The sequence below is a fragment of the Pseudorasbora parva genome, chromosome 3 (assembly GCF_024679245.1).
Source record: "Pseudorasbora parva isolate DD20220531a chromosome 3, ASM2467924v1, whole genome shotgun sequence".
Lineage (NCBI taxonomy): Eukaryota > Metazoa > Chordata > Actinopteri > Cypriniformes > Gobionidae > Pseudorasbora > Pseudorasbora parva.
The window spans coordinates 24197101-24224097 of record NC_090174.1 but is presented as its reverse complement, the minus strand read 5'-3'; the positions used below and the strand labels follow the sequence as shown (position 1 = coordinate 24224097).

The window sequence follows — 26997 nt, the reverse complement described above, 5'->3', positions numbered from 1 at the left end:
ACACACACACACACACACACACACACACACACACACACACACACACACACACACACACACACACACACACACACACACACACACACACACTATACTTTTGTGAATTTGGACTGAAAATGGCAGTTTTAATTAAAAATGTCTGGTGGGCTAAGGCAAAAGGGTCAAATTATCTGTGATGGATACTGGAAAAAAAGAAAAAAGAAAACACTAATTAAATCAAAGTCACTGCCCTGAACCCCTATTTCTTGCGCTAACATTAATGGTAACAGTCAGATAATTAAACCATCAAGCCCAAGTTAATTGGTCAGAGACAAATCTTGCTTATGATGACAAAATATTATTGCTCTTTTATTATATTTTTATGGTGTTTTATTATATTTTTATGGTATTTTTATGGGGTTTTTTTTACCTCTCAACAGTAACACCATAACTGAGGCTGGCATTGATCTGGGGAATAATAATAATTGTAACACTCAAGGGACACTCAAAACAAGATCTTGTTGTATCACAGCTCCCCAAAACTGTAGAAGATGGGTAAAAAGCATGCTCATTTGATCTTGGAAGAAATGCCATGCACAAATACAAAAGTTGGCATAGTTCAATGATGGTTCACTTGGATAATACCCAACCCACCCTCGCCCCAAATCCAGATTACAGTAAAATCAGGGCAGTATTGTCCTACCTCAAAAAGCACAAGTGAAAATATCAAATGACACTGTATAATACTGGCAGGCAGCAATACCACCTCATGAAGCAGAGTCAAAGTATGGGCAGCTCTTCATCTCTTTAGTGTAGGGGTGATGGTCAGGTCAACCTCATCATCTCCCTGCTCTGGATTATAGATTATAGCTGTAATCTGGAATTGAGGGCACGCCTCAAAATACTAAAAACAACCAAGGCCAGAAGGACAAACTAAAGTATTTGAAAACATTTATTCATGATTAAACTACACATATTTAATAAAAAATAAGAAAAACAAGGATTTCAAAGGTTGTGGCCTTTATAGTATAAATCAATGACTTTATGTTGAATGCCTACATGTTCAGATTACAACAATACAGCATGTGACTTGCCAACTAATTTGTTTTAAGGAAGCATTGAATAAGTCGACTAGTTTTGAGTTCACCTGACCCTGATGAATATGTTTCTCTAGAGGATGTTGACATAAAACACATTCCTGTATTCAAAAACAGCTCAATGAGATTCAACAGATTGGAACAAGGGTCTCGAGACAATTTTTAAAAGAAAAACAGTGCAGGATAAGACATTTTATGATTGATTTATTGTGCAAACTGCCAAACAAGAAAAGAAACAAAATAAACAATAAAAACATGAGAAAAACTAGACAACCACTAATCAACTCTCAGCAAAAAGGTACAAAAGCTGTCACTGGGGCGGTACCTTTCCAAAGGTACACCTTTGTACCTACAGAGTGCATATTAGACCCTCAAAGGTACATATTGGTTCCAAAAGTGTACATATTAGTACCTAAATGGTACATATTTAAACCTTTTTGAAGAAGGGTACCATCCAAGTGGCCGCTTTTGTACCTTTTTTCTGAGAGTGTAGTCAGTCATGGAGTAGTGTGACCTGTAGTAGTGTGAACATTGTGACCTGTCCTAATGGCTTCAAAATGAATAACAAATTCTACCTAATAATATTCCAAAAATATTCAGCACACACTTCTCGTGTTTGCTGGATAACAGGTAAGCCAGTACAATATTATAGCTATATAGAACTCTACAATCACTATGCTATAATGAGAGTGTGAAGTGAATGAGTGTAAACTCTATGAATAAAAAAGGAGCACAATAATTGCAAATCAATGGCCGCATTGCCATCTCTTCACGCCTCTCAGAAATCAGATTAGGAGTAATATCAATTAAAATACTACATTTTACACATTTCCTACTATTTGATATGTCTATTGAAATATTTTACACCGTGTAAAATATGACACACAAATGCGTGTAAACTCTATGAGTGAAATGAGCGTGGCAAGAGCACAGATCAAACAGCCGTATTGCCATCTCTGTGCATCTCTCAGAAATAAGTGTTTAAGTTTATCTGGAAAATAATTCGCCAGTCAGAGATACAGATAGTGTCTCTGCTGCACACCCCTACTCAATACCATCTTACACATTTTTTTGGAGTATTTTCAAATGTTATGGTCCACGATTACCATTTGATATCTTTTGAATGCAACGTCCAAAGCTAACAAACCATGGTACATCAAACACGTGTGTGTGTGTGTGTGTGTGTGTGTGTGTGTGTGTGTGTGTGTGTGTGTACCAGGGTTTGTGAGCCTTGGATAAAAAAAAAAAAAAAAAAAAAAATATATATATATATATATATATATATATATATATATATATATATATATATATACACACACACACCAAATGTTGTCCAATTCCATCCATAGGGGGCTATTAAAATTAGCGAACCATTCGAGCTGGCAAACTTTTCTTTTGATGCTATATGATGTCCTAAAGCAGTGGTGTCCAATCCTGCTCCTGGAGAGACCATGTTCTGCAGAGTTCAGCTCCAACCTGCCCCGACACACTTGCCTGAAAGTTTGTGCTGAACCTGGAGACCTTGATTAACTGGTTCAGATGTGTTTAATTAGGATTTGAGCTAAACCCTGCATGATAGTGGCCTTCCAGAAGAAGGATTGGACACCCTTTGAACACCGGTTTGGTTACCAATGAGTAAAGATGTGGTTGCTTACCTGCTGAAACACGAGGGCAGTCATTGAGCATGGGGTCCACCAGAGTATCCAGGGGCTCAGGACTCGACACCCAGTTACAGCAGTGCTGTGAGAGAGCAAAAAGGAGGGGGAGGGAGACAGGAGCAAGCAATTAGTTACCTTAGAGACATGCCACAGTGACAGTTTCGACTGTTTTTGTTGGGAAGGAGCGGGGACATCGCTGGTGGCCCTCCGAGGGGTGTTTGCTTGGCCTAGTGACCTCGCCAACCTCGAAATGCCATCAGCCCGGTTCCTGAGAGACCATCTCTCGACTTACTTTTCAATCCAGAGCATTTGTCTTGAGCTAAAACAAGTTTAATTAGGCATGTTTGCTTTTAGAAAATCATCAAACCCTTAAGTTAATACTGCCTGCTATGTTTTCACTTCGTACATGCAGGCAGAACGTGCATTATGGAAACAATCGTATTGTTTAGGTGGGGTGCAGAGTTGAAAAAAGTTACAAAGGCATGCATGGAAAAGCGGGGTCTGGAGATAAGATAAAACGAGCTGAATAGAAGACAGAAATTCAAACGAGATTAGTGTATTGCAGCTGGCGTCCTTGTGAAGCGCTGCTTATCTAGGGTTGTTTACTTTCGCAGACATAGCACTGTCAGCCATTACCACTGCCAAGGGGACTGTGACCCACCCGTCCACACAAATGTGGACAGAAAGACAGACAGATACCCACAATACAAAGCTGTCCAACCCTCAACCAACTCCCAAGACAACCTCCCCTGACAGAGCGGACGATTCAACCACCCCAGACACCCCACAAAAGGCACTCGCATACATAAGCACACACATGACAGAGCCCCAGGTCACATCACACCTCAGCCTGTCAACCTCCTTCACCTCTGAGCCCTGCATCACCCCAGGGGTCACCACACTCCCACCCAACTGGGACCCTGTATGGGAGTGAGTGTGGATTTGGCTTACAGGCAGGGGTATATATTGGAAAGCACAGGAATTCGATTTTTAGCTCCATCATTCTTTTTGATCAAGGCAACTTTGGTTAACTCATAATAATGTGTGTAATGATAAATCAATTCAAAAATCAACACTATTCTGAAGTCTGGTGTGATAGTGGTTGTGAAAGGGTTGTTATTGGTCTAGAGTGGACTTTGGGATCCAGTGGATGACAAAAGTGTAAACATTAACAATAATGCAAATACTACCAACAGGAAGTGGATAAAGAAAACACACATCAGACACAAACTGAGATGCACAAATAAAGACAGCAATAAGCCACAAGGCCATTTATTACAATGATTATACAATGATTCAAATGTGTGGGGTAAGAAATATTTTATGCTTTTGAAAAAAAGCTGCATTTACAGTATTTGATGAAAAAATGCGATAATATTTGCATGTGTAATAATATTTCACAATATTGCAGCTTTAATTTGAAATAGTATTTTTGTATTTTCATTTTAAAGGGATGGTTCCCCGACTCCCCCTCATGTCGTTTCAAAACGATCCAGACTTTCCTTCACCTTTGGAACACAAATGAAGATCTTTATAATGAAATCAGAGAGATTTCTGTCGCTCCGTTCACAGCTACGCAACTACCATTTTGACGCTTCAAAAAGTTCACAAAGAGATCGTAAAACTAATCCATATGTATTGAGCGGTTAAGTCCAAATTTTCTGAAGAACCATGATGGTGGTGGTTGAGGAGAATCCCCCCTTCAATGTAAAGCGCTTTGAGTGCCTTGAAAAGAGCTATATAAATCGAACAAATTATTATTATTAATTAAATGATTATTATTAAATTATGATTGCTTTATATGATTAATAGATAAAATGTAGGCTTTTATTCTTGTTCAACTATTTATTTGCTGTGATGATAACAAAGCTGAATTTTCAGCAGCCGTAACTCTAGTCTTCAGTGTCACATGATCCTTCAGAAATCATTCTAATATACTGATTTGCTGCTCAATAAACTTTTCTTATTATCTTGGACATAGTTGTGCTGCTTAATATTTTTGTGGGAACCGATACATTATTTGATGAATAGAAAGCTCCAAAGAACATCCTATTTTTGAACTATATATTTTTCAAACAATGTAAAAGTCTGTACTGTCACTTCTGCTCAATTTGATGCTGAATAAAAATATACATTTATCTTTTTTTAAGCATGGGACAGTTTCAAACTCTGTTACTGCTGGGCTATGTAGTCGATAAGCTGTCCCTTATTTTGGCATTTCCTCCTTACATATTGCATGATACAAATTTTGGCATTTTCTCCTTACATATACTATATGACACAAAGTCAAAAAAAAAAAAAAAGGGGGAGGGGGGTGCCCTGTGCCATGGCTCTGGAGTTCTCCTCTCATTTCTCTTGTCTTTATTCTCCTCTCTTAATCCTGTCAATCGCCTGCGTGCCTGGGTTGGGGGAGAAGACAACTGCCATTGGAATGAACAGGCGTGCATTGTGTATTTTTAGAATTCCTGCTGCCCTAGTTGTGCACCATGGAGCCGGGCCAGTGAGAGGAGCGCTCCCTGACTGCTGCATCAAGTGTCTTATTGTACAATCTTAATTCATGCCGTCTGGAGAAAGATGTCAGCTGGGCTGGAAGCAAGGGCAGGAATTTCAAAGACCGGAGTCCCAGCCAGAGTGAGTGGCAAAGAGGCGGGGGGTGGGAAGAGGCTTCAACAGATTTGTCAGGGCTGGCTGATGCACTAGGATGAGTTTTAGATGAAACAGAAGGCCAAGGCCACTATGTAAGAGGATGACATCGCTTTAAAAGAACAGATAAAACTGCAAGAATGGTGGAAGGATTTTTTGGGATAGAAGAGATGGGTCGAGCTCTTGGAAGTGCTCCAATCTCTTTGAGAAATCTGATGGCTTGTGCCTTTAATAGCATAAAAAATGACAATGTAATCCTTATATATCCTCATAATATGGCCCTTTAGCTAAAAAAAAGCATTTAATAGAAGTGTCTGATAATACAAGTAAAAGCCAAGAATTAATTAGACAAATTGGATATGAACAAATACGCTTTAAGTCTTTTGTTTGTAGTCAAATAGAGGAAAAGAGACTTTAATTTAAGCATCTGTTCTCCCTTTAGGGCAAAATTTTCTCCATTTCTGGTGCTGCAGTCAAGGTGACTAAACATATACATATCTACCTTATTTTGAATGTAAGATTAGGTGCGGCCATTTTTAACTTGAATGTGCAAGGATTCTGGTGTCAGCCGCTTCCAGCTATCAAAAACATTCATCAAAAGCACTGGCTCGTAGCGTGAATAGTTTTACCGTTTGCACATTGTTATTGTTTTGGTTATTTGCCCATAGCAGTTAATGAATCTGAAGTCTCGCACAGGATATAGCTTACTTCTGCATTGTAAAATAAGTGGGATACCGGTAAAGAAAGTCAATAACACAATTACGGATGGGTCAAGATCCAGTTTATCTGGATTTGTTTCTAATTTTATTTTAGTTTAAAGAGTTACTCCATCCCAAAACCACATTTTTATCATCATTTACTCATCTTCAAGTATGACCTGTATGGCTTTCTGTCATCTGAGGAACAAAAAAGACCATACTTGTATTTACATATAACAAACACAAATAGAAGTATTTATCCTTACAATAAAAGTCATTGGGGTATATATTATACAATATTTTAGTTTTGGACCCTATATGACTTTCACTGGATGGGCTAAAACGTTTGAAACATTCTTTAAAATGTTGCTGATAAACATTTACATTTTGGCGTGAACTACACTGTAAAAAAAAATTGCTTCCTTAAAAAAATACAGTCGACTAGGATGTTACTTTAAATCAAGTTAAACTGACTTAAAAATGTAATTTTGTACAACATAAAAAAGTAGAACATTAATTAAATTATTTTGATAAGTTAAAGCAACGTAAAAAGATATATTGTCATAACTTATTGAATATGTATTTTTTTACAGTGTAATTCATTAAATATTTCAGATTCTGTGCTGTACGCAGTGCTTTAGTAGCAGCATCTCTAATTTCATCCCCTTTAACGTGCCTTCATGCCAGCCATCAACAGAAGCAACAAATCCACAGCCTTCAAAAATACATTTCAAGACTATTACTATTGGACTTATAGATAATGAGCTGTGAGCATACTGATACTGTTAGCGTTCTGATACAAATTATAGGTATACCTTGTGTTTTAATATAATAATATGTACAGCAGACAAAATAAAATGATCCGGGTGTGTTTTTCAATGCTCTGCGATAGATGTGTATGGGAACAGCCATCACACAAACCATTTACGCAACATCCCAGTCCCATACCAGCTGAAGCCGCACAAAATGAAAAACGACAAACGGACACAAATGAGCGATAATAGTCTACGGCAAGGCCCATCAGCATTAATCAAGGCCATATGGTTGTGGTATTCCCGGCTCCTCTGGACTGGGAGAAGGGGTGCTGAAGCATGGTGGGACTCTAAGCACTCTCCTAATGGCCGAGTTAGAGAAGGTAAACGGAAGACAGGTGTTGGACTCCGCTGAGAGAGCTCTCTCCTACCTGCACACACTTATTAAGCATCTCTGTGCCTTATCCGCTTAAACTCCGGGACCATTTTTGGGGATTTCCGCCTGGATTTGGCCTACTCAAATTGAAAAGCTTCCCATACACACATACAGTGATCTAAGTTCAAAATGTTGGTGTCATTTTACAGGAAACTCTTTGAAGTTACAAAAAACACTGGTAAAAGTGATAAACAAAAGCAAAAACAAAAGTATATGTTTTGTAAGCTGTAATAACCCCCCCAAAAAGTAGGCGCTTTGATATATTTTTTTAATAAATTCATTTTTGAAAGTGTGTAACTCAGGCCCTAGGACCCTGCAGACCGTTTGGGCTGTTTCCACTAAGTTCCAGAAAATAGTAGAAAAAAGAAGTTTGTCTGTGTCATGTTGAATGCAAGATTTATTCAAATGGCTCTGAAGGGATGCAGTTTGTTTTGTCAACTCTTTTATATGTCACTATATAATAATGACACTATGGTCTTTTTTCTAGAGCTGCTTTAGAGCAGAATTGAATTATGTTTGCATCATTCATCATTATCTTCATGTTTATCAGTGTAAAGCTGCTTTGAAATAATCTGTATTACAAAAGTGCATTCTCTGTAAACCCTAAAGATGGTTGTGTGCGTGAAAATCCCCAACAACCATGCCACGTTAAAAGTTACTAAATATCTCCTTTCTTCCCCAATCTAATGCTAAGTTTGAAATTTAGAAAATCTTTTTAGTAAATCAGTCTAAATGCATTAATCTGCTGCCATGCGATTGGCTCCTTAGAAGTGTTAAAAGAAAACTCACCCAAAAATATGGCCTGCCATTCACTGCCATTATAATGCTTGGATTAGCCAGGGCGTTTTTTAATATAACTCCAGTTGTATTCGTCTGAAAGAAGAACGTCATACCTAGGATGGCTTGAGGGTGAGTGAATCATGGGGTATTTTTTGGGGGGGTTAACTATCCCTTTAATGAGCAGTTGAACAGGCGTACCTAGTAAAGTTGAGTGTATAAATAAAAGTGACTTGACTCTAGTAATGATTCGATCATGAGCAAGTTTCAGAGAGATTCATTCCTTTTTTGTTGACCGCGCATGGGCAACATCCTTCAGGTTGTTATTAAACATCTGATTCTTTCGCTCTTTTGTCACTTGACATGACAGCCATATAGGATACAGAAATTAGTTAATAATTCCCAAACTTTCTTACAAACTTTTACAGTTATATGATGCATTTCTTGTCTTAAATTGTAGCTTTTTTATTTCTTAAAATGTATACATTTGTGAATTTCTGTCACGATGGTTATTTTCCATAACACTGAGAATGTGGTAAAGAGTTGGTTAATGCTTTAAATGTTCTCCATATATGAGGGGTAGAATCACTTTGATAAAACAATTATATCTATATATAATAACAACATACAATTTTGTTACGTGACAAAAGAACGAACGACTCAAACCCGAAGACTAAAGAGGTGAACTAATCAATTCTGTATCTGGTACAGACTGCATAGATTCAACTTATGGGGATGTTATGTGACAAAAGAACGAATGACGAATAATCGGCAGGTGAGGTAAATTAACTGATGGCATAGCCTGAAGACCCAGCTAAGCAATCCCATCACTACTTGACTCAACACTTAACACACTAACCTCAAGAACAGTGACAATCAACAAATGTAAAAAGATTAGCTCCTCTTAGACTCTGCAGACCCTGTACAGGGTCCGGAATGAAATCATCGAGTATATACGTTACACTTTAAATGGACCTCTGACCTCATCTGCAACATTTGAAAGTGTTGAGTCTCTACTTTCTGAATTATGCATCACTTTGGAATTTGTTTTACACAAAGTAACTTATTTACACTAAATTTCTCAGGTACCATTTGGCGTATCCAAATTGAAAAGCCCCCCATACACACATGCAGTGGTCTAAAAACTAAATTTTGTGTCATTTTACAGGAAACCTTTTGAAGTTACATAAATCACTGCTAAAAGTGATAAACATAAGTATATGTTGTCTGAGCTGTAAAAAGGCATGTTTTTATTTTTTATTCTTAGGTTATAAATGTATTTTGTATATACAAGTGTATAACTCTAAGGCCCTGTGTGCTCTAGCACCCTGCACACTGTTTTTACTAGATTACAGAAAATACTAGAAAAAAAAAGATTTTTGTCTGGATCATGTATGCAAGATTTATTCAAATGAGTCTGAATGGAGGAATATTACCTTTTTAATGTAATTTCCACCTGGGAACTCAAACCCACATTTCAAAAACATTGCTCAATTTGTTATTCACGAAACTGTGTTTGACTAGTTGGCCAACAATTCTGTTAGTCTAAAGTGGGTTTTTAATGTGGATTTAATTCACATTTATTAATACTTGTGACTCAAAATATATGTACTTTATGTGTTTTACAGAGCAGATGAGAGTAGGTGTCTGCTGTTATGCTTTTGTGTGAAGCCTCTCTTTCTCTACTAGTACGTAATAGCATGTTGTGTTCATATTTTTGGCTTGTGTGTCATTTTCTCTTTCCATCACTACAGCTTTCCAGCTAGGTTCTCTCATGGACAATGGATATTTATTCACCCTGCTTCTCTCTTCTCTCTCTATATCCTAAGAGATTTTCTCTCCCTGTTTCTTCCCCTTCAGTATATGCCGCTGCTTCCCGAGGGACTCTCCTTCAGGTAGCTCTGTTTATGTCTGTCTTTCCCAAGTCTTCCCTTCCCCCTCTCTCTCCCTCGCATGCCCTTAGTCTGACCCATTATCGCCACATCACCTGTCCTACTGCGCTCTCGTCCTGAAAATCCCTCCAATTCTCGGCTCTCATCCTTCCATCTCCACCTCCCTCAGGAGGAAAGGGGGAATTACCACCCCCTGCACGAAAGAACTCACGATTGTGCGAAGAACGGAGCATCACCTCCGACAAACCCCTACAGAGATGCCTGCCTGGCCAGAAACAGTGATCTCAAACCTGAATAATGTCCAAATCATGATTGCTATGGACGTTACAATGGAAGGGGATAGGGCCATGACCCTGATTAAAGACAGGTCTACGAAGGAGATACAGGCAGTGGGAAAGCCAAACGCCTTTACACAACTTCGGCTCCCAATTCCTGCAGGAGTAAAAAAAAAAAGATTAGGGGGTTAACGGTTGACACGAAAGGATTGAAAGTGACTTTAACATTCCTAAAGTGAGAGTCTAGCCTCTGGCTTCAATTATTGGGATGAATGAGATCTGAAAATCAATTAAATAAAATGCTCCACCTCATCTGTGTTAATTAGGCCCTCGGACAAATTAATATTTTGGTTTCCTCAATGTATGGCAGTACTTGTGAGTGTGTGCATATGTACAGTATAAAGTCTTTAATATTTTATATTTATGCGTTTTTTTATGTACACTAACAACACTGTAATTCATTTCGGACAAAGATTTTTTTTCAGAATAAAAAGTTTTCCAAATAATTCCATTCACATGGATCTATAAAAACGACTAAAGATGCTGTACTATGCACGCCAAGTAATTACGCATTCAAAAGTACATGCCTATAGACTAACCGTTTTCACAGATTCACGTTTTACACAGAGATGATAACGGTATCGTTTTCAAAAACTTGCACTTTTTAACCTGTCGTGTAAGCGGCCCCTAAGTTAATAGCTGGACTAGAGCCGCTGTACCATCAAAACATTAATTTCCTATTCTCACTGTAAAGCTGCTTTGGAATAATCTGTATTGTAAAGCGCTATATAATTGAAGATGACTTGACTTGACTTTGAGACATGATGAAATTCAACGCCATCTCTCGTGATGCTTTGCGGATTCATTGCAGACTCTTTTGGAGGAAGCGTGGCTTTGGAGACTGTCTGATGAGAGGGCGGGATCTCATGCTTTCAAATCTAACTTGATATTAATAGCCGTTCCAAAATTGTCTTCCCTACCTTTAACAATAGTCTGTGTAAGTTACTTACATGGGCAGTTTCCTACAAAATTTAAATCATGTCATCATTTACTTACCCTCAAGTTGTTTTAAACCTGTATGACTTACTTTATTCTGCGAAACAAAAAAAAAAAGATTTTTCAACATTCTTGAAAACATTCAACATTCTTCAAATCTTCGTTTGTGTTCCACAGAAGAAATAAACTCATACAGGTTTGGAAAGACATGGGGGTGAGTAAATTAAATTTCATTTTTGGGTGAACTATCCGTTTAAAGCAAGTCAGTTCATTCAACTGCCAATATCCACTATTTGCTCTAACTGAATGAGAAAATACTGAACTTTTTAACTTAAAAGCGGGACTTAAATAACTACAGCTGTCATATCAAGCATTACCTATATTTTAACATTTTTTATTCCGTGAGTGGTCTGTCTCCAACTCCTTATGTCTCTGGTGTAAGTCACACCAAACTGGAACATGTAAGAAAGAACAAATGAACTTCAACGTGTTCCTATTTTTGATTTTTCCACGTAAAAATTCCAATTAGACCCTATTAAGAGTATTGCACTCTCGAAAGAAAGAAAGAAAGAAAGAAAAAAAGAAAGAAAGAAAGAAAGAAAGAAAGAAAGAAAGAAAGAAAGAAAGAAAGAAAGAAAGAAAGAAAGAAAGAAGATGAAGACAGAGACTATAGCCCAAAGACAAACTACAACAGTCCTAAAAAAAAAAAAGAAAAAAAAAATTCACCAAGGCAAACAAAAGGCTAGCAAACATCTGACAGAGCAAAGCAGATCAGCAAAGACAAAGGAATGAAAGACATTTTTTCTCTTTTTTTTCTGGTGGGCTGGGTGGTCCGCTGTTCACGGGGAAAGCGGGCGAGAGGCGAGGGTGTGTGTTTGCGCTTGGCATTTGCATGGCTGGCTCCCCTGTAGCCCTGGCTTGGGATCCACTCTCTCATATTTATGTGCATATTGAGTGTTCCCAGGTGTTGTCTCTGGACTCGAGGTCATCGCTGAAAGGGCAGCAACTAAATAAAACTGACATACTAACAGAGCATCTGCCTGCGTGCGGCAGCGTTTGGCTTTGATTTCTTATTGACATCTGCCCAAACAGACAAACAAGAGTGTGGGATGAAAAACAAACTATTGGCTTTCCGTGACTCCTGCTTCGGGAGTGTATCTGCTCGCTGAATGAAATGCCAGGCTGTTTGAGCTGAGCTGTGCGGCCGCTATTGATGCTGTGATTGGGAACATCAAGGCTTTGGAATATTTAGTTGATGGAACATCATACCTCTCTGAGCCAGTCTTGAATGGACTTGTTGGCCTCCTGGTGCCAGACGTTATGGACAGAGTCCGTCATGGCCACCGCACGAATACGATTCTTCACTTCTGCTTCTCGCTGAATCATCTGAGTGACAGAGAGAGAGAGAGAGAGAGAGAGAGAGAGAGAGAGAGAGAGAGAGAGAGAGAGAGAGAGAGAGAGAGAGAGAGAGAGAGAGAGAGAGAGAGAGAGAGACATCTTAGCATACGATAGCATTGTTTCAATAAAAGCTACAGGATTATCCAAATGTATGGTGTTTTTCAGTTTCTACTAACAGAATCTAACTCTTTAGAGTATCTTGTACTGTTCAATAATCATAGTATTTATTAGAATTGCATGGAAATACCATCATATATTTTCTTTCATCTATGCTAATGTGCTAAACATTACAGCAGGAGTACTAGGTCTGCAGTGCATTCTTGAAGCTATGTCATCTTTAATGTATACAGAATGTAAAAAAAAAAAAAAGCTTCTACATGATAAACACACGTGAAGAGGCACTTCTTTTCTCGCCATATTTTAGATTGTGTTCAATCCAAAGGAGTTAGCCTGTCACGCTAACTATTCCATTCAAGATAAACGGCTAGAGAAAAAGGGCCGGTGTGACGACAATAGGTTAACAATCACTTTACGTGATCCATTTTACAGGAGCTACACCTGGCCCGGTGCTACATCAAAGTGTCCATAGTCATTTTAATACATTCCCCAAGCCCATTTAAATTAGAGGGACTGTATAGAGATAAATGGAATCTATTAAGGCACTAAGGACTAATACATCACACCGCTGATAAGCTTTTCTCAGGAGCATCCTCTTAAAGAAAAAGGGGAGGAAGCACATGGCGGCTCACACACACTCACACAGAGTGACTGAACACGTATGGTGAAAATGTCTTCCTGTTTCAATGATACCCAAGAGGCCAGCAAATTCAACCTTTTAAAAACTACTAAAAGTGTCAGTTAAGAAGACAGCGGTTGAACTTTGGAAAGCTAACTATTTACATTCTAGATATACATGTTTCTAAAAAAACGCTTGGGGAAAAAAAAGAAACAAGAGTATTAGGAAAACTATATATTTATCTAACACATTAGATGTGTTAGATAACTACTAAGGAACATAAATATAGTAAGCTGCTGTAAGAGAAGAGCATTTCAGTCTTTTCTACAGCAGGACAAGTACTCATTCCATTTTTTCATTCAACCCTTCAGTGATGTTATAGAAATAGAATACATTTTGCATACCAATTCTCTCTCTCTCTCTCTCTCTCTCTCTCTCTCTCTCTCTCTCTCTCTCTCTCTCTCTCTCTCTCTCTCTCTCTCTCTCTCTCACGCACGCACACACAGTGTTTTCATGTTTTAAAAAGGGACTTTCCATAGACATGAAGAATTTTATACTGTACAATCTGTATCTTATATCCCCCTACTCTACGCCTATCCCTAAACTTACCCATGACATAAAAGTTTCTGAATTTTTTTACATTTTCTAAAAAACATCACGTTATGATCACTTCATGATTTATGAGTATGATTTATAGGCTGCTTTCCTCATGGGGACCAAAAATATCCCCACAAGGTCAAGATTTTGGATATTGCCATCTTTGTAGGGACATTTTTACACACACACACACAGACACAGACACAGACACAGACAGACACACAGACACAGACAGACACACACACACAGACAGACACACACACACACACACACACACACACACACACACACACACACACACACACACACACACACACACACACACACACACACACACACACACACACACACACACACACACACACACACACACACACACACACATGTACAAATGTACTCTATTGTTTGAAAGTGCTGTATATAATTACAATGCTGCTACTAATATGGAAATGTTATGTATGAATATTTAAATCACATAAAAAGGCTGTAATGGTATTTAATGACAGATTTACTTGTGCCATGACAAACAGCCTGACAAACTCATGTAAACACAACCTCAAAGCAAGCATGGGCATAGGATATGATGGGGAAAATGACAGAGAGCAGCTTTGATGTGTGTGAATCTGTGATGTTTTCCATTGGGAAAACTGAAACATGTGTATTAGATTTACACCATCACATTGCTCTGATTGATGTCCTTCAGTGACAGTCTATGTTCTCCACACATGCTCTCTGCAACTGTCTTACACACACATAACACCCATCAATGTAAACCCAAAATCCAAAATGCCCTGTGGGCAGAGCCAAGAGATGAAATTATTAAAAGAACATATGAGCCAATGAAAAAAATAAATAATTTACTGTCAGGCCAATCAATGTAAGGGTGCGAGTAAGACTGACGGCACGCACAGGACCAGAGCCTTAAAACATTCGTAATCTGCATTCCTCCGTACATTAGCTTAAGCATTATAGCACCACGTGAGCTGCTCTCTCAGCTGGTCTGTACCCATAAAAGAAAGAAACCGGGCAGCTGTGCTCATCAACCTCCTGCCCAGAAACAGCGCGAAGAAAAAGCAAACATGTGGAAGTACTTGTTGCGCTAAAATCAACAGAGACAGATGTTGAAACATTTGCTATCTCACTTCTGCCCTTTTCTTTGCACTTGAGCATCTGGCTTGAGGAGGAGAGACAGGGGGAGAGGTGAAGGCGCGATGAAGGAGGCAACGAGACGGAGATGACATCCAGCCTTCGAGATGGAACGAAAACATCGCTCCCTCATTTTCAACACAAGTGTGTTAGCAGTGACATTTGCATTTTCGGAAGAAACAACGGTGCTTGAAAGGCAGCAAAAGATTACTGTTAAAGTTTTGGGTTCTGTGGCATCAGTTGTTATGACTCAATTCATGTCTTTTCTCAGTCGGCTGCTCGCAAGAATCAACACTTCGTTTCTATGCAGTGTAAAAGTAGCTGTAAATGGTTAGAAGACAAATCAATTTAGTATATATATATATATATATATATATATATATATATATATATATATATACACACACACAAACACACATATATATATAAGAGGGTGCAGGACACTATAGTTAATTTATGTATATAAGTGACGATAGCAAAGCAAATTTAACTGACATATTATACCCAACAAATGTTCCTACACTGGAAAAATTGATAAACATTCGGGACCAAAATTATTCAGACACTTTGACCTGACCATGTTTTGCTTAAGTGTTCTTTCTTTAATTGCTTATGCGACCTTTAACACCACAGACTGAACAGAATTAAGCAATGCTTGGAAACTGATGGACACAAATTGGTATTGTCTAATTGTGTACTTCATTTTAACAGCTGATAGCTGATTGGTTGATTGTAATCCATTACATAACTTTCTACCAAAGTTAACTGACATTATGAAGATAATGTGAGAAAATGTTGAAGGTGTCTGAATAAATTTAGGTTTGACTGTATGGGGTTAGTAAGATTTTTAGTAAGATTTAGTACGATTTTAAAGTTAATACTTTTACTTGGCAAGGATATGTAAATACATAATAATGTTACAAAAATATTTCTTCTTTTGAACTTTCTAATCATCCTGAAAAAAAAAAAAAAAAAATGTATCAGTTTCCATAAAAATATTAAGCAGCACAGCTGTTTTCAACATTGATAATATGAAATGTTTGTTGAGCAGCAAATCAGCATATTAGAATGATTTATGAAGTAATCACGTGACACTGAAGACTAGAGCAATAATGCTGAAAATTCACATTTCAAAACAAATTACATTTTAAAATGTATTCAAATAGAAAACAGTTATAATAAATTGTAATACGATTTCACAAAATTAGTTTTTACTGTATTTTTGATCAAGTAAATGCAGCCCTGGTGCAGACTTTTTCTCAATCGTGCCAACCCGAAACTTAAACCAACCCCTTTATCAGAAAGGTTTACATGAATATTAGTTCAGTGCTGCCCTGCACGCACCATAATAAAGCCAACACAACTCTCACAAGCAGGAGTTAGTGCAAGCCGGTTGATTTCATACTTTGTTTATATTGGGTCATTTTGGAAATGCTGTGAGGTGGTAAATGGTCAGCCTTGACATTCGGTCAAACAGTATCAAGGACTGCCAGCAGGAAACCTCTGAAGACAGCAGATCTCCCTTCCTTTTCTCCGGATAAGCTCCATTAAGACTCTTCTCTTCATCCGTCTTTTGCTACAATGCCCAGTTGCTATGAGACCCCAATCAGTAGAAACCCAATTAAAGACACAAGGATGATTTTGGACCAGCTAGCCGAAATGGTCCTTCCGATAGCAGCTAAATCCTGCAGCTGATGAGGACAAAATACCCCCGTTGTCATATATCTTTGCCCCCTTCCCCCATTCTCACTCTCGCTCTCTTCCTCTGTCTGACCTCTTCAGTGACCTCTACTGTAAAATACAGCATTTAGCACTTTAAGTGGCTTCACGTCACGTAGTGAGCTAATTGCTCGACTTCAGTAGTTGGAAATCGCATTTTCCTTAATGAAGCTGACCGCAATGGAAGAGCTTCTTTATTTGCCTCTGCATTTTGAACACAAAATAGTGTGAAACACACACACACAGATGCGCACACACAAGCAAAGAGGAGAGTTAAACGATAAGAAAGGCGGGGAGGCGACTCTCGTGCAGCGATAAATACTCCGCCATTTCAGCCGTCCCTGCGACAAAAGCGAACGCTCTCCATGAGACTTACATGCAAACACACAAGAAATAAGACAATTATTTAGGGCTTTGATAATTACGTGTCAAAGGCAGTGCAAGTCACCAGATAATTAGGTGAGAACTGAATGGTAATCCACAATGGCGTCCCTGGAGGCAGGGGGAAAAAAAACACTCAACACATTCCCAGAAGAATGAGGGAGGGATAAAGTAGCAAAGAGATAAATAAATAACACGGGCTTTTAAAAAGGAGCGTGCTTACCAACAAATAGCACCATGAAAAAAGCGGCAATTACCATGGTGAGGGAAGACAGCGCGGACACGCACGCACACACACACACTCACGTGCATGCGAATCCAGATGCAGGCTGATTCAGGAAGCCATGCTGTTAGCATCGGTGCTGAGTCCAGACTAATGCATCCAAACTGCTGCCATAATCTGGACATCCCACTGCGTGGTAAAATGAAGCTTAAATATTTGATTGATTAACTGTCCAATTACAAACGGGGAGAGAGGGCCAACACTGCACATAGACGCACAGCACGCACAGCTACATACATGCACATCACCATAACAGCAGTACGCCTTGGCAAAAGTATACACGGGTCCTAAAAAGTATTATTATTTTTTTAAAGCTACATTTAAACACATTCCATTCGAATGTCAAAGTTTTTGAATAGTCTTGGTATAGTCTTTTGGTATAGTCTGAAGGATCTAACATTAGATAACAGACCATCAGGCCAAGCTATATCTACAAACAAATGATGCAACCCCTTTCTCCAAATGAACGATTAATTTAAACCAACTGGGGCAGTTGTACCAGCTCTGTGCGAGTTACAACACAAGGCCAGTTCACACAAAGGACGATAACTATAAAGATTACAATAAAAACATAGTTCTCAATATTAAAGAATAGCAGAGTTCACGCCACAGCGATAACTTTAACGGCACAGAGAAACAATATCGTTGGAGTCAGTTTCAGAATGATTTTATCCAGCTGATGAACGATAAAAACCTTGACAGCCAATATAGCTAACATAGTGATCTCAACAGATATCTTCATAGTTATCGTTCTTCGTGTGAACGGGTCTTTAGCCTAGTGTAAATGAATGCTAACGTAGGACTTGCACACTATTAAATATTTGAGTGTAGCACCATTACACTTGGTTGAAAAAATATCGCACAGAAAAAAACACATACTCACAGAAGCCTCCAATCTGGAGTAACACTTTTTTTGTTTCGTTTGATAGACTTTAATGCTTTAGGCTTATGTTGCAAAAAAGTTGGCACACTATTGCCGTGCTCACAAAAGCATTTATTGAGCAAGCTAAATGCTCTATGTGAGACTTCATCTTACCTTAAAATGTAAACCAATATGAATTTCAACATACTATATATACTGGATGGATGGATGGATGGATGGATGGATGGATGGATGGATGGATGGATGGATGGATGGATGGATGGATGGATGGATGGATGGATGGATGGATGGATGGATAGATAGATAGATAGATAGATAGATAGATAGATAGATAGATAGATAGATAGATAGATAGATAGATAGATAGATTTCAAACTGCAAACAATACACATGACATACATAAAAAAAAATATAACAAATTATATTAACACATTTCCCGATCATGCATTATATTAAAATTTACATTAAATTAATTACCACTGACAGCTGCACGAAGCAAAAAAAAAGGTTTAAAATATCACCCGTAACATGAAAATTGACATCCACAGCTATTCAACACTACTTCTGTTCACACATTGTATGGCATTACATTGTCGTATCATCACAAAAAAACTGTTTGTAAAATTGAAAATAACACAAAGTCTTTCTTTAAAATAAATGCTCTTTGGTTTGATAGTTCAGTGGTGTCAACTAGCTAAACTAATCTCAGTGTCCTTCGCTAGAGTTGTGCTGACCTCATTAAGACCATATAACCTCTGGAGCCAAGAGGGACTCCAAAAGAGATGGGAAGTTTTGGCCTTTCCTCATTCTCCAGGTCCAAGAGGGCACAGGCCAGGCCTCATTCCTCTGGCCCCCCCGCTCGGGGCTGAGAAAACAGCGGCAGCTGCCCTGGAGCTCCGACACCCTGCACAGGAAGAGACAACACTTGCGCCTTCCCCTGCTTTGAAGCCTGGGCTTCAGCGCCTGCCCGTCCTTTGTCTTTGGGGCAGGAAGGAAACCCTAAGCACCAGGACACTATGAGGCCCTGGGGAGGCAGCGTGTGCGTCGGTATATCTAACCCCTGCGAGTGTCCAGCCAGGAGTATATTCGCTAGGTACGTGTGCATTTATAGGCGCCACAGTGGAACTCGCCGGGCGTTTTTTGATTTATGCACGCTAGTAAGTGGAGAGCGAGCAGCGATAACTTCCTCTTCTACTTCCTGTCGCTGAGTGGAACGCCACGTGTGAAGGATGACATCGTCCAGTGTGTTGTCCCGGAAAGGTTGGGCCAGAATGGGGTATCAGTGGACCCTTGTGAGCGGAGACGGGGCGAGCAGGCGACGCTCCATGGACAGACACACACACATACACACGTCAGCAAAGGCGGCCGAGGAAAAGGAAGCCGGGTAAATATTTACTGACACAGCACAAGCGGTGAGCGTTTGACACCTACTGGAAACAAAAGCGAGAGGATAAGGAGCGGCGTGCCAGGAAAGGCAGCGGTGCTGTGTCGAGCTTGCACTCATGGAAAACAAGAGGAAAGAGGGAAACGTGGGGGCAGGACGAGTGAAAGAGCAAGTGAAGGGGGCACAGGGGTGGGGTACGCTTGGGCATCAGTCACTGTCGGAAAAAAAGGCCACACACAGGCGACTCCTGACGCTTGGAGATCTTTTGAGGCATCATTGACAGTTTATGCTTCAATTAACCAAAAGTACTGTCATACTACCATGTAAATAAAAAATATAGCGCTATAAAAACATTCTAAAGAAAGCGACTACAGAAAGAAACTAAAGAAAGAGTCTACATCACAACTGCAACAATATCGTTGGAATCACAACTTTTTATTTCTAGCTGACGAACTATAAAAAACATTGACAGCCAATCAGAATCCATCTGACTTTAAAGAGCATGGATATTTAAAGTAGCAGACAACAAAACTGCTGCACACACTAAACAGAGCATTATCATGTCTTGGTGTGGACACTAACATAGTTATCATTATGGTTATCGTTTTAGTGTCAACTACTAACCAATGTGCTTTAGGCTTCAAATATATAACACGCCGAAAACATATTGATAAAGAATTAAACACAGTGCACCAGCAGAGTGTGTATGTGTGTGTGCATTTTTGCGCTCATCAGAGAAAGAGGGGCCCTGGAGCAGCTGTGCCTGGCACAGGGCCCATGAGGAGAGATCTCGGTTTGGATGATAAAAGGCTGGTGGGGCCCCTCATTTTGGACCCGTTCTGCATTGATCCCGCAATGCCTTGAACCCCGGAGTGAGAGCGGAGTCTGCACACTGTACCGACAAGTGTGGGAGTGCGTATCATCACGGCAAACTCTCCTTTTGTGTCTTCGCTCTTTGTTTGCATCTTCACATGTAGTGCAGCTCATTCAGCCGGCTACAACTGTTGGTGGGCAGTTGTTGATTTTACATGTTTTCAGTTGGTATACTGTATATGTACACTAGCGTTGAAAAGTTTGGGGGTGGTATGATTTTATGTTTTTGAAAGAAGTTTCTTATGCTCTCTAAGGCTGCATGTATTTAATAAAAAAAATACAGTACAACAATTATATTGTGAAATATTATTACAACTCTTCTATGTTTAAGTAGTTTAAAATACATTTTACTGCTGTGATGTCAAAGCTGAAGTCATTAATCCAATTCATATTACTATATACATAATACTATAATGTATACAAAACAGATTACATTTTTACAATGATACATAATATCGTTTCCATGACCTTTATATAACATTTTCATTAAGTTTCAAAACCTGGAACATTTCTAACATTTCCAAGTTTTCCAGGACTATTACACAATTTTACAATTCCCTGTGATAACATTTTATTATTTGACTTAAAAGAGATCAAATATAAATACAAAAAAAAATATTGATTTCTGTATTATTGTATCTTATTTGCATGTCTATAGCATGGTTGGGATTAGGAATTCAAAGGAATCCATTCAAATGAACACCTCTTTTGGATTGACATACATAAAGTCAGTACATTACTCAGTGCATCTAATCGCACTGCCAAAAATGATACAAAATAAGTGAGAAACATTATTTTTGTGGAACACAGATGTCTCACATAGAAGAAATCCCGGCGGCTAATTAAAGTTGCGTGTTAATGAGGGGAGACTTTACTTAAGAAGGAATAGTACTAGCTGCGATCACAGCAACATCTTCATCACCTACGAAACTGTTGAAACTGGCGTGGATATTGGGCTGGCATTGAAAAGTGGGAACGGTATATTTCAGAGTGTGTGTAACAACAGGGCAAAACCCGACTATGTGTCTCCCTCAGCCTTTCGGCAGTGCCATAAAATAGAAAGCTAACCTCAATATTTCCCCTCTCTGTGCTGGGACTTGCTGGCCCATTAAATTCTCCTTCCCATGTGTCATCCTGCACATTTCCACCATGAAATTTTTGTATAATTAAACTTTCTTAATGATTTATAAGCTATAATAATAGCCGTAAGTATTTTTGAGCAGGTTAAACTGACACCCTGTAAGTGCACATGTGGGGCTGACCCTGTTTTAACAGAGTTTTGGATCATTGACTCTCCCGGCTGGAAGAATGAGGGACGGAGAGGGATGGAGCGAAGAGGGAGACGCGGCTCTGTCATAACTCAGACGCCCACTGACACGTACAGGCTGGGCCTCGTCAGCCGGGGGAGGTGAGGGCCGGTTCAGGCAGACGGCAGGAGAGACAGGGGTCAGGCTGCCCGAGGTGTTTACAGGAAAGCCCAACTCGCCGTCAACGCGCCGAGACAAACTAGCAGAGCAGAGTGCACGTCTGACAGAAATACAGCTGCGGAGAGTACACACCATGATAAAAGTACCATTATTTGGATGAATGTTAACTACAAACTGCTTCACAACCAATACGACATCCTTATAGGGTCACGCTGAACAGAATATCAATAAAAGCTGCTTATGCCCGGCAATTAATCGTGAATATTAAACGTGGCACATGTTTGCTAAAACATGAAAGTCATATATCTACGTCTAAATGCTTGCATATTTACATGTTATGTCTGTTTTAGAGCACGGTCAGACATAACACTAACAATCTGTTTGCCTTCACAAGGGAAACCATAAAAGCAGGTGAAGTAATGAAACAAAAACATTTTATTAACAAAGAAAAAGGCATACACTTCAGCCACTCGAGAAGAAAACAAAATACTAAGCCTCTTTGAAACCTCGAGGGAGTTTCCTCGCTTGTTTGAGAGTGTACCGGGAGGTCAGGTGTGTGTATGCTACAACTCCGTATTGTCTGTATATGATTCTAAGGACGTAGGTGTAACGAAAGAAGCTCTCGTTAATGTGTGTTCGCGCAGGCGCGTGCATGTGCACTTTCAAACGTCAGTGTCAGGCCAAACCTCCCTTTTTTTTCTACGTTGAGACTAGCTGCGGGGCTTTTCAGATGGGCTCTCAGCAGAGACGTTTTGTTTAAACTTTCTGAGGCACTCACCCCATCCTTTCAGTCACAACTCCAAGTTGGAGGAGAGAAAAAAAGGGGGACCAATGGCTAATGAATGTGACGAAATCGCTCGCCTATCAGCTATCTGTTTCTAAAGCTCCGTCTAGCCTGCCGAAGGGAAAGAACTCCTGAACCCCCCAAAAATGAGCCTCTGATACCCCTGTTCTCAAAGGCAGTCCAGATCCAGACGGACGAAATTAATGGAAATATATAACAATCTGAAATTAACTTCCCATAGCCACCAGCTACGTTTTAACCAGGAGTTGAGGAGAAGAGAGGGTGAGTGTGAAAGAGAGGCTGAAGAGAGAGAGAGAGAGAGAAAAAAAAACCTATTACGGCTTCACCACCTCCTCACATACTTTTACACACACGCGCACACGCACACACACACACACACATGCACGCACACACCCACACACAAGCTAAAATTAGTAAAAATAGTAGATAAAAGAAAAGAAAAATTACTTCACCTTACAAATTTTTCAACTTATTAAATAGAAAGTTCCAATTGATTTCATTATTTTTCTTAAGTTCCTAAAAAAAGTGTCAACATTTATTTTTCGTTTTTAAAACTTGATTTCAAAACAATAAAAAAAAAATGTCAATCAAGAATGAGTTGAGTTTAGCCTACAAAAAATAATAATAAAAAAGAACCAATCTTAGAAGTAACAAGTATCTATGTGTCCCAAAAAGAACATAATGCCTTTTTAATTGATATAAATCACACAAATACACATATATACAAAAACGAACTACAATAATTAGCATTCAACTGAATAAAATGTAGCATTGTCGTACAATCCGTTTATTGATGGTTGTCAGTTCGATGCTTATTAGTATACTTAGTTAGTAGTACACTTTCTGATTAGCACAATATATATTATTATGGCCCATTACTAGGGATGTTATTACAGAGAAAGCCCATGTCACTCAAGTACAAAGGGACAAAGTCTGGATTTCGCTAGGAAAGGGATTCAACGTTCTAAATAGACCAAGAATGACCTTTCCCCCTAATACACCACTTACAGCAGAATTATCTTTTTAACTATTTAACTGCTGTCAGCGATTTGTCAGAGTGTGGCAATTACCAACCACAGCTGAGGACATTCAAGAAGAAAAAAAACACTTTATTTATTTAGTTTGCAGCCACGGAAGACATTTATGTGCTGATAAAGGTAAGTACGAATGCAGTGATTATCTTGTCATTTGTGAATTTTTCCTTCTGTGGTTATAATAGCGAGAAGCCAGTTTCTGCCGTTTCCTTTGTTCTTTGTCGGGTTTGACGCCTCTGGATGTGAAGACCAATATTCATAGAGTTCACGAACGGAGACGCATCAATTATAGGAATCATAAAGTATCTTTCATGTTGCTTTTAATTCTCTTTTCGTTTTGGACATTCGATAATTCACAACTGTCAAGTCAAAATGACTACGTGTCTCTCCATTCCCAAGTATGCGAAACTGCAATCCCAAACTCGCTGACTAACTCGCACTCTTGAGTTAAATGTCATCGATGAGTCAAATAAACTCGCCGGGCTATTGTTAGTGTGTGTACGTGTGTGAAACACATGCGACCTGAATATGAGACGGCTGGACAGCTTGAAGGCCTCTGAGACGGATAAATACAGATTGAAAATGGCAAACGAATGCACCATAGAACCTCAAGATCACATTAGTGCATTTTCTTTGGAAGAAAATGTAATAGACACACACACACACACACACACACACACACACAAACAAGCGCACGCACAAAAGGTAAGATAACAAGTGAGAAAGACAGGGAAAACAGGCTATAGGAGTAAACTGTCCCGCTCAACTGTTAATGTAGATTGGAAAAGCAAGTAAAGAAATCACATTCTTCACACACACACACACACCTACACTGCTCTCATCTACTTTAGTCTATGCAAAAGCAGTTACAAAGGATAAGCAGTGCCCCCTAGTGTTTTTATCAATGTGAAATGAGTCCAAATCAAGAATGTGTCCCCTAAGAGAGAAAAAGAGACAGTGATGAGGGGTAAATCGAGTTTTGGCATCACAGTGAAAAAGCCTGAGGAGGACGAGCTGGAGAGAAGGGGGGAGGAAAATAAACGAGAAAGGGGGAGAGAATAAGGTAAGAGGTTAGGGAAAGGGGGATGGGGATGGGGCAGCTATGGAAGGGCATATAGAGGAATTCTGACACTGTCAAGATAAGAAGTAGACAGTAATGATGCTTTTTTTAAGGTGTGAGAGAGCAGGCCGCATATGAAAGCAGATGTCAGCCATAGCCAAACACACACTTTAAGACTGAAGCGCCCTTTTATATAAAGACATTGACAAGCAAGCTTGGTTTTGGTTCACATGTTAAGAATATACTTTCGTACGCAAGTTTGTGTGAGAACAAACTGGAACTACAGTCAGGGAGATTTAAGTGAAACATCTAGTTTGTGATCAATAGTGTAAAAAACTGAGTTTTCAAATGCACATAGTATGGGGAGCTTCAGTTTTGTAGTGTGTTATGCTTTATTTGAGGAATTGCTTAATGAGAAACTTCTAACAGGCTAGTACTTTCAGCTGATTCAATCACATTGCTCATATTAACATCCCATTTCAATGAAGGCCTACATCTCTCGCATACATCGATCGAGGCGTAGGAGCCATCTCTATCTAAGTATGCGTGCGTAGGTGCGCGCACTTTTACGACCAGCAAAAACCTACAGGCATCCGCAGTGGGACGCAACCCCACGCCAGCGCCACAGTCGTATGTCTTAAGATGACATCAAAAGAACACCACGAGCTGTTGATGCTCCCTTTACCATCTCTCCAGTATTTCACACAACCCACCATAATTCACAGCACATAAAACCTTAAAACGGCACATAAAACAGTTCATCTCTTTTCAGTGTCGGCTTCCCAGGCTTAAAAATTAAATATGTTTTACCGCAGGTACATAACTAAAATATAGAGTTAAAAAAGGGTCTCGTAAAAGATTCAAACCGGATTTGACTACGTGTTCAGAAGCGGGAAGCTCGCGTCTCTCTCTGCAGGGGCACTGCAGAGGCGAGCAGACTTGCACGGTAGGTTCAAATCTATAGAATAATCGGCATCGCATGGACGTGTGATATCGTGAATACCCAGAATGATCTCTTATGACATGTGGAGAGAGAGAAAGTTGGACTCGAAGAGCACACAGTGCTATAAAACATGCTGACATTCAATCAGTTTTAAAACGCATATAGAGGGAAAGCAGAATGCTGAATGAGAGGGAGAGAAATGAGAAATGAGAAAAGAAAAAACGCAGTGAGGTGGTAAAACATCTGAAGCTCATGGAGAAACCGATATCCAACATCCTCTGAAGGTGCAGAGTTCAGTGACATTTGTGAAGTGTGGTGGTTCTCTTTCGCTAGAGAGTACTTTCACAGCTGTTTTTCTTTCTTTCTGGCCTCTTGTTTTCCTTAATATGGAATATTGCTCTTCTTTTCTTTTTCAAATCTTTTTTGAACGTCGTTCCAAATCATCCGGGCCTAATTTAAACCCTTCCCTTAAAGGGTTAGGTCATGCAAAAAACAAAAGTTCTGTCATTATTTATTTACCCTCATGTCGCTCCAAACCTTTTTTCTGTGGAACAAAAAAGTGGAAATTTCCAAAAGAGTTTCATAACTTTTGGTGCGTACAATAGAAGACAATACTTAACAAAAGTCTTTGGTTATTAACATTCTTCAACATTTCTTCTTTTGTGTTCCACAAGATAAAGTCATACAGATTTAAAATGGTGTGTTTTTTTATTATTTATTATTATTCACTATCCATCACAACCAAGCGATTGACAAAATGTTTTTGTTCATCGCTTGTTGTGCTCGGTCGTAAAAATTCTAGACTAACTAACATGCAATAGATAGCTGTTACTGCTTTATCTGTTATTGTTAATGCTTTATCGTTTCGCGTCTGGTTAGGACACAGCTTCCAATTATGAAGAGGAGACAAAGCACAAAGAACAAAGAACACGAGAGACAGACGCAGAAATTCAAATGTGAAAGATGGTGGGATGTTGTCCTCCTGGACTAGACTTAGTCCTGTGTGCAGACCTTGCCGTAGGCTCGGAGGGAGAGAGACGGAAGGAAGGAAAAGCATGTGGAAAGGCGAAAGAGGGATTTGTTTGTTCCTGAGGTCATGAGTGGCACTCACAGCTCTCTGCACAA

The 26997-nt window shown here is 39.3% G+C and overlaps 1 protein-coding gene across 3 annotated transcripts in view; it reads right to left on the bottom strand.

Annotated features, from left to right (window-relative positions):
* Positions 1–26997, bottom strand: part of arb2a (ARB2 cotranscriptional regulator A) — a 264254-nt gene that overhangs the window by 71780 nt on the left and 165477 nt on the right. For all 3 annotated transcript variants that reach the window (XM_067438216.1, XM_067438214.1, XM_067438215.1), the window contains exons 9-10: positions 12473–12589; positions 2732–2816 (exon numbers count right to left, since the gene is read on the bottom strand). In XM_067438216.1, the coding sequence (XP_067294317.1) occupies positions 2732–2816; positions 12473–12589 (202 nt within the window). The remainder of the gene's footprint in view (positions 1–2731; positions 2817–12472; positions 12590–26997) is intronic.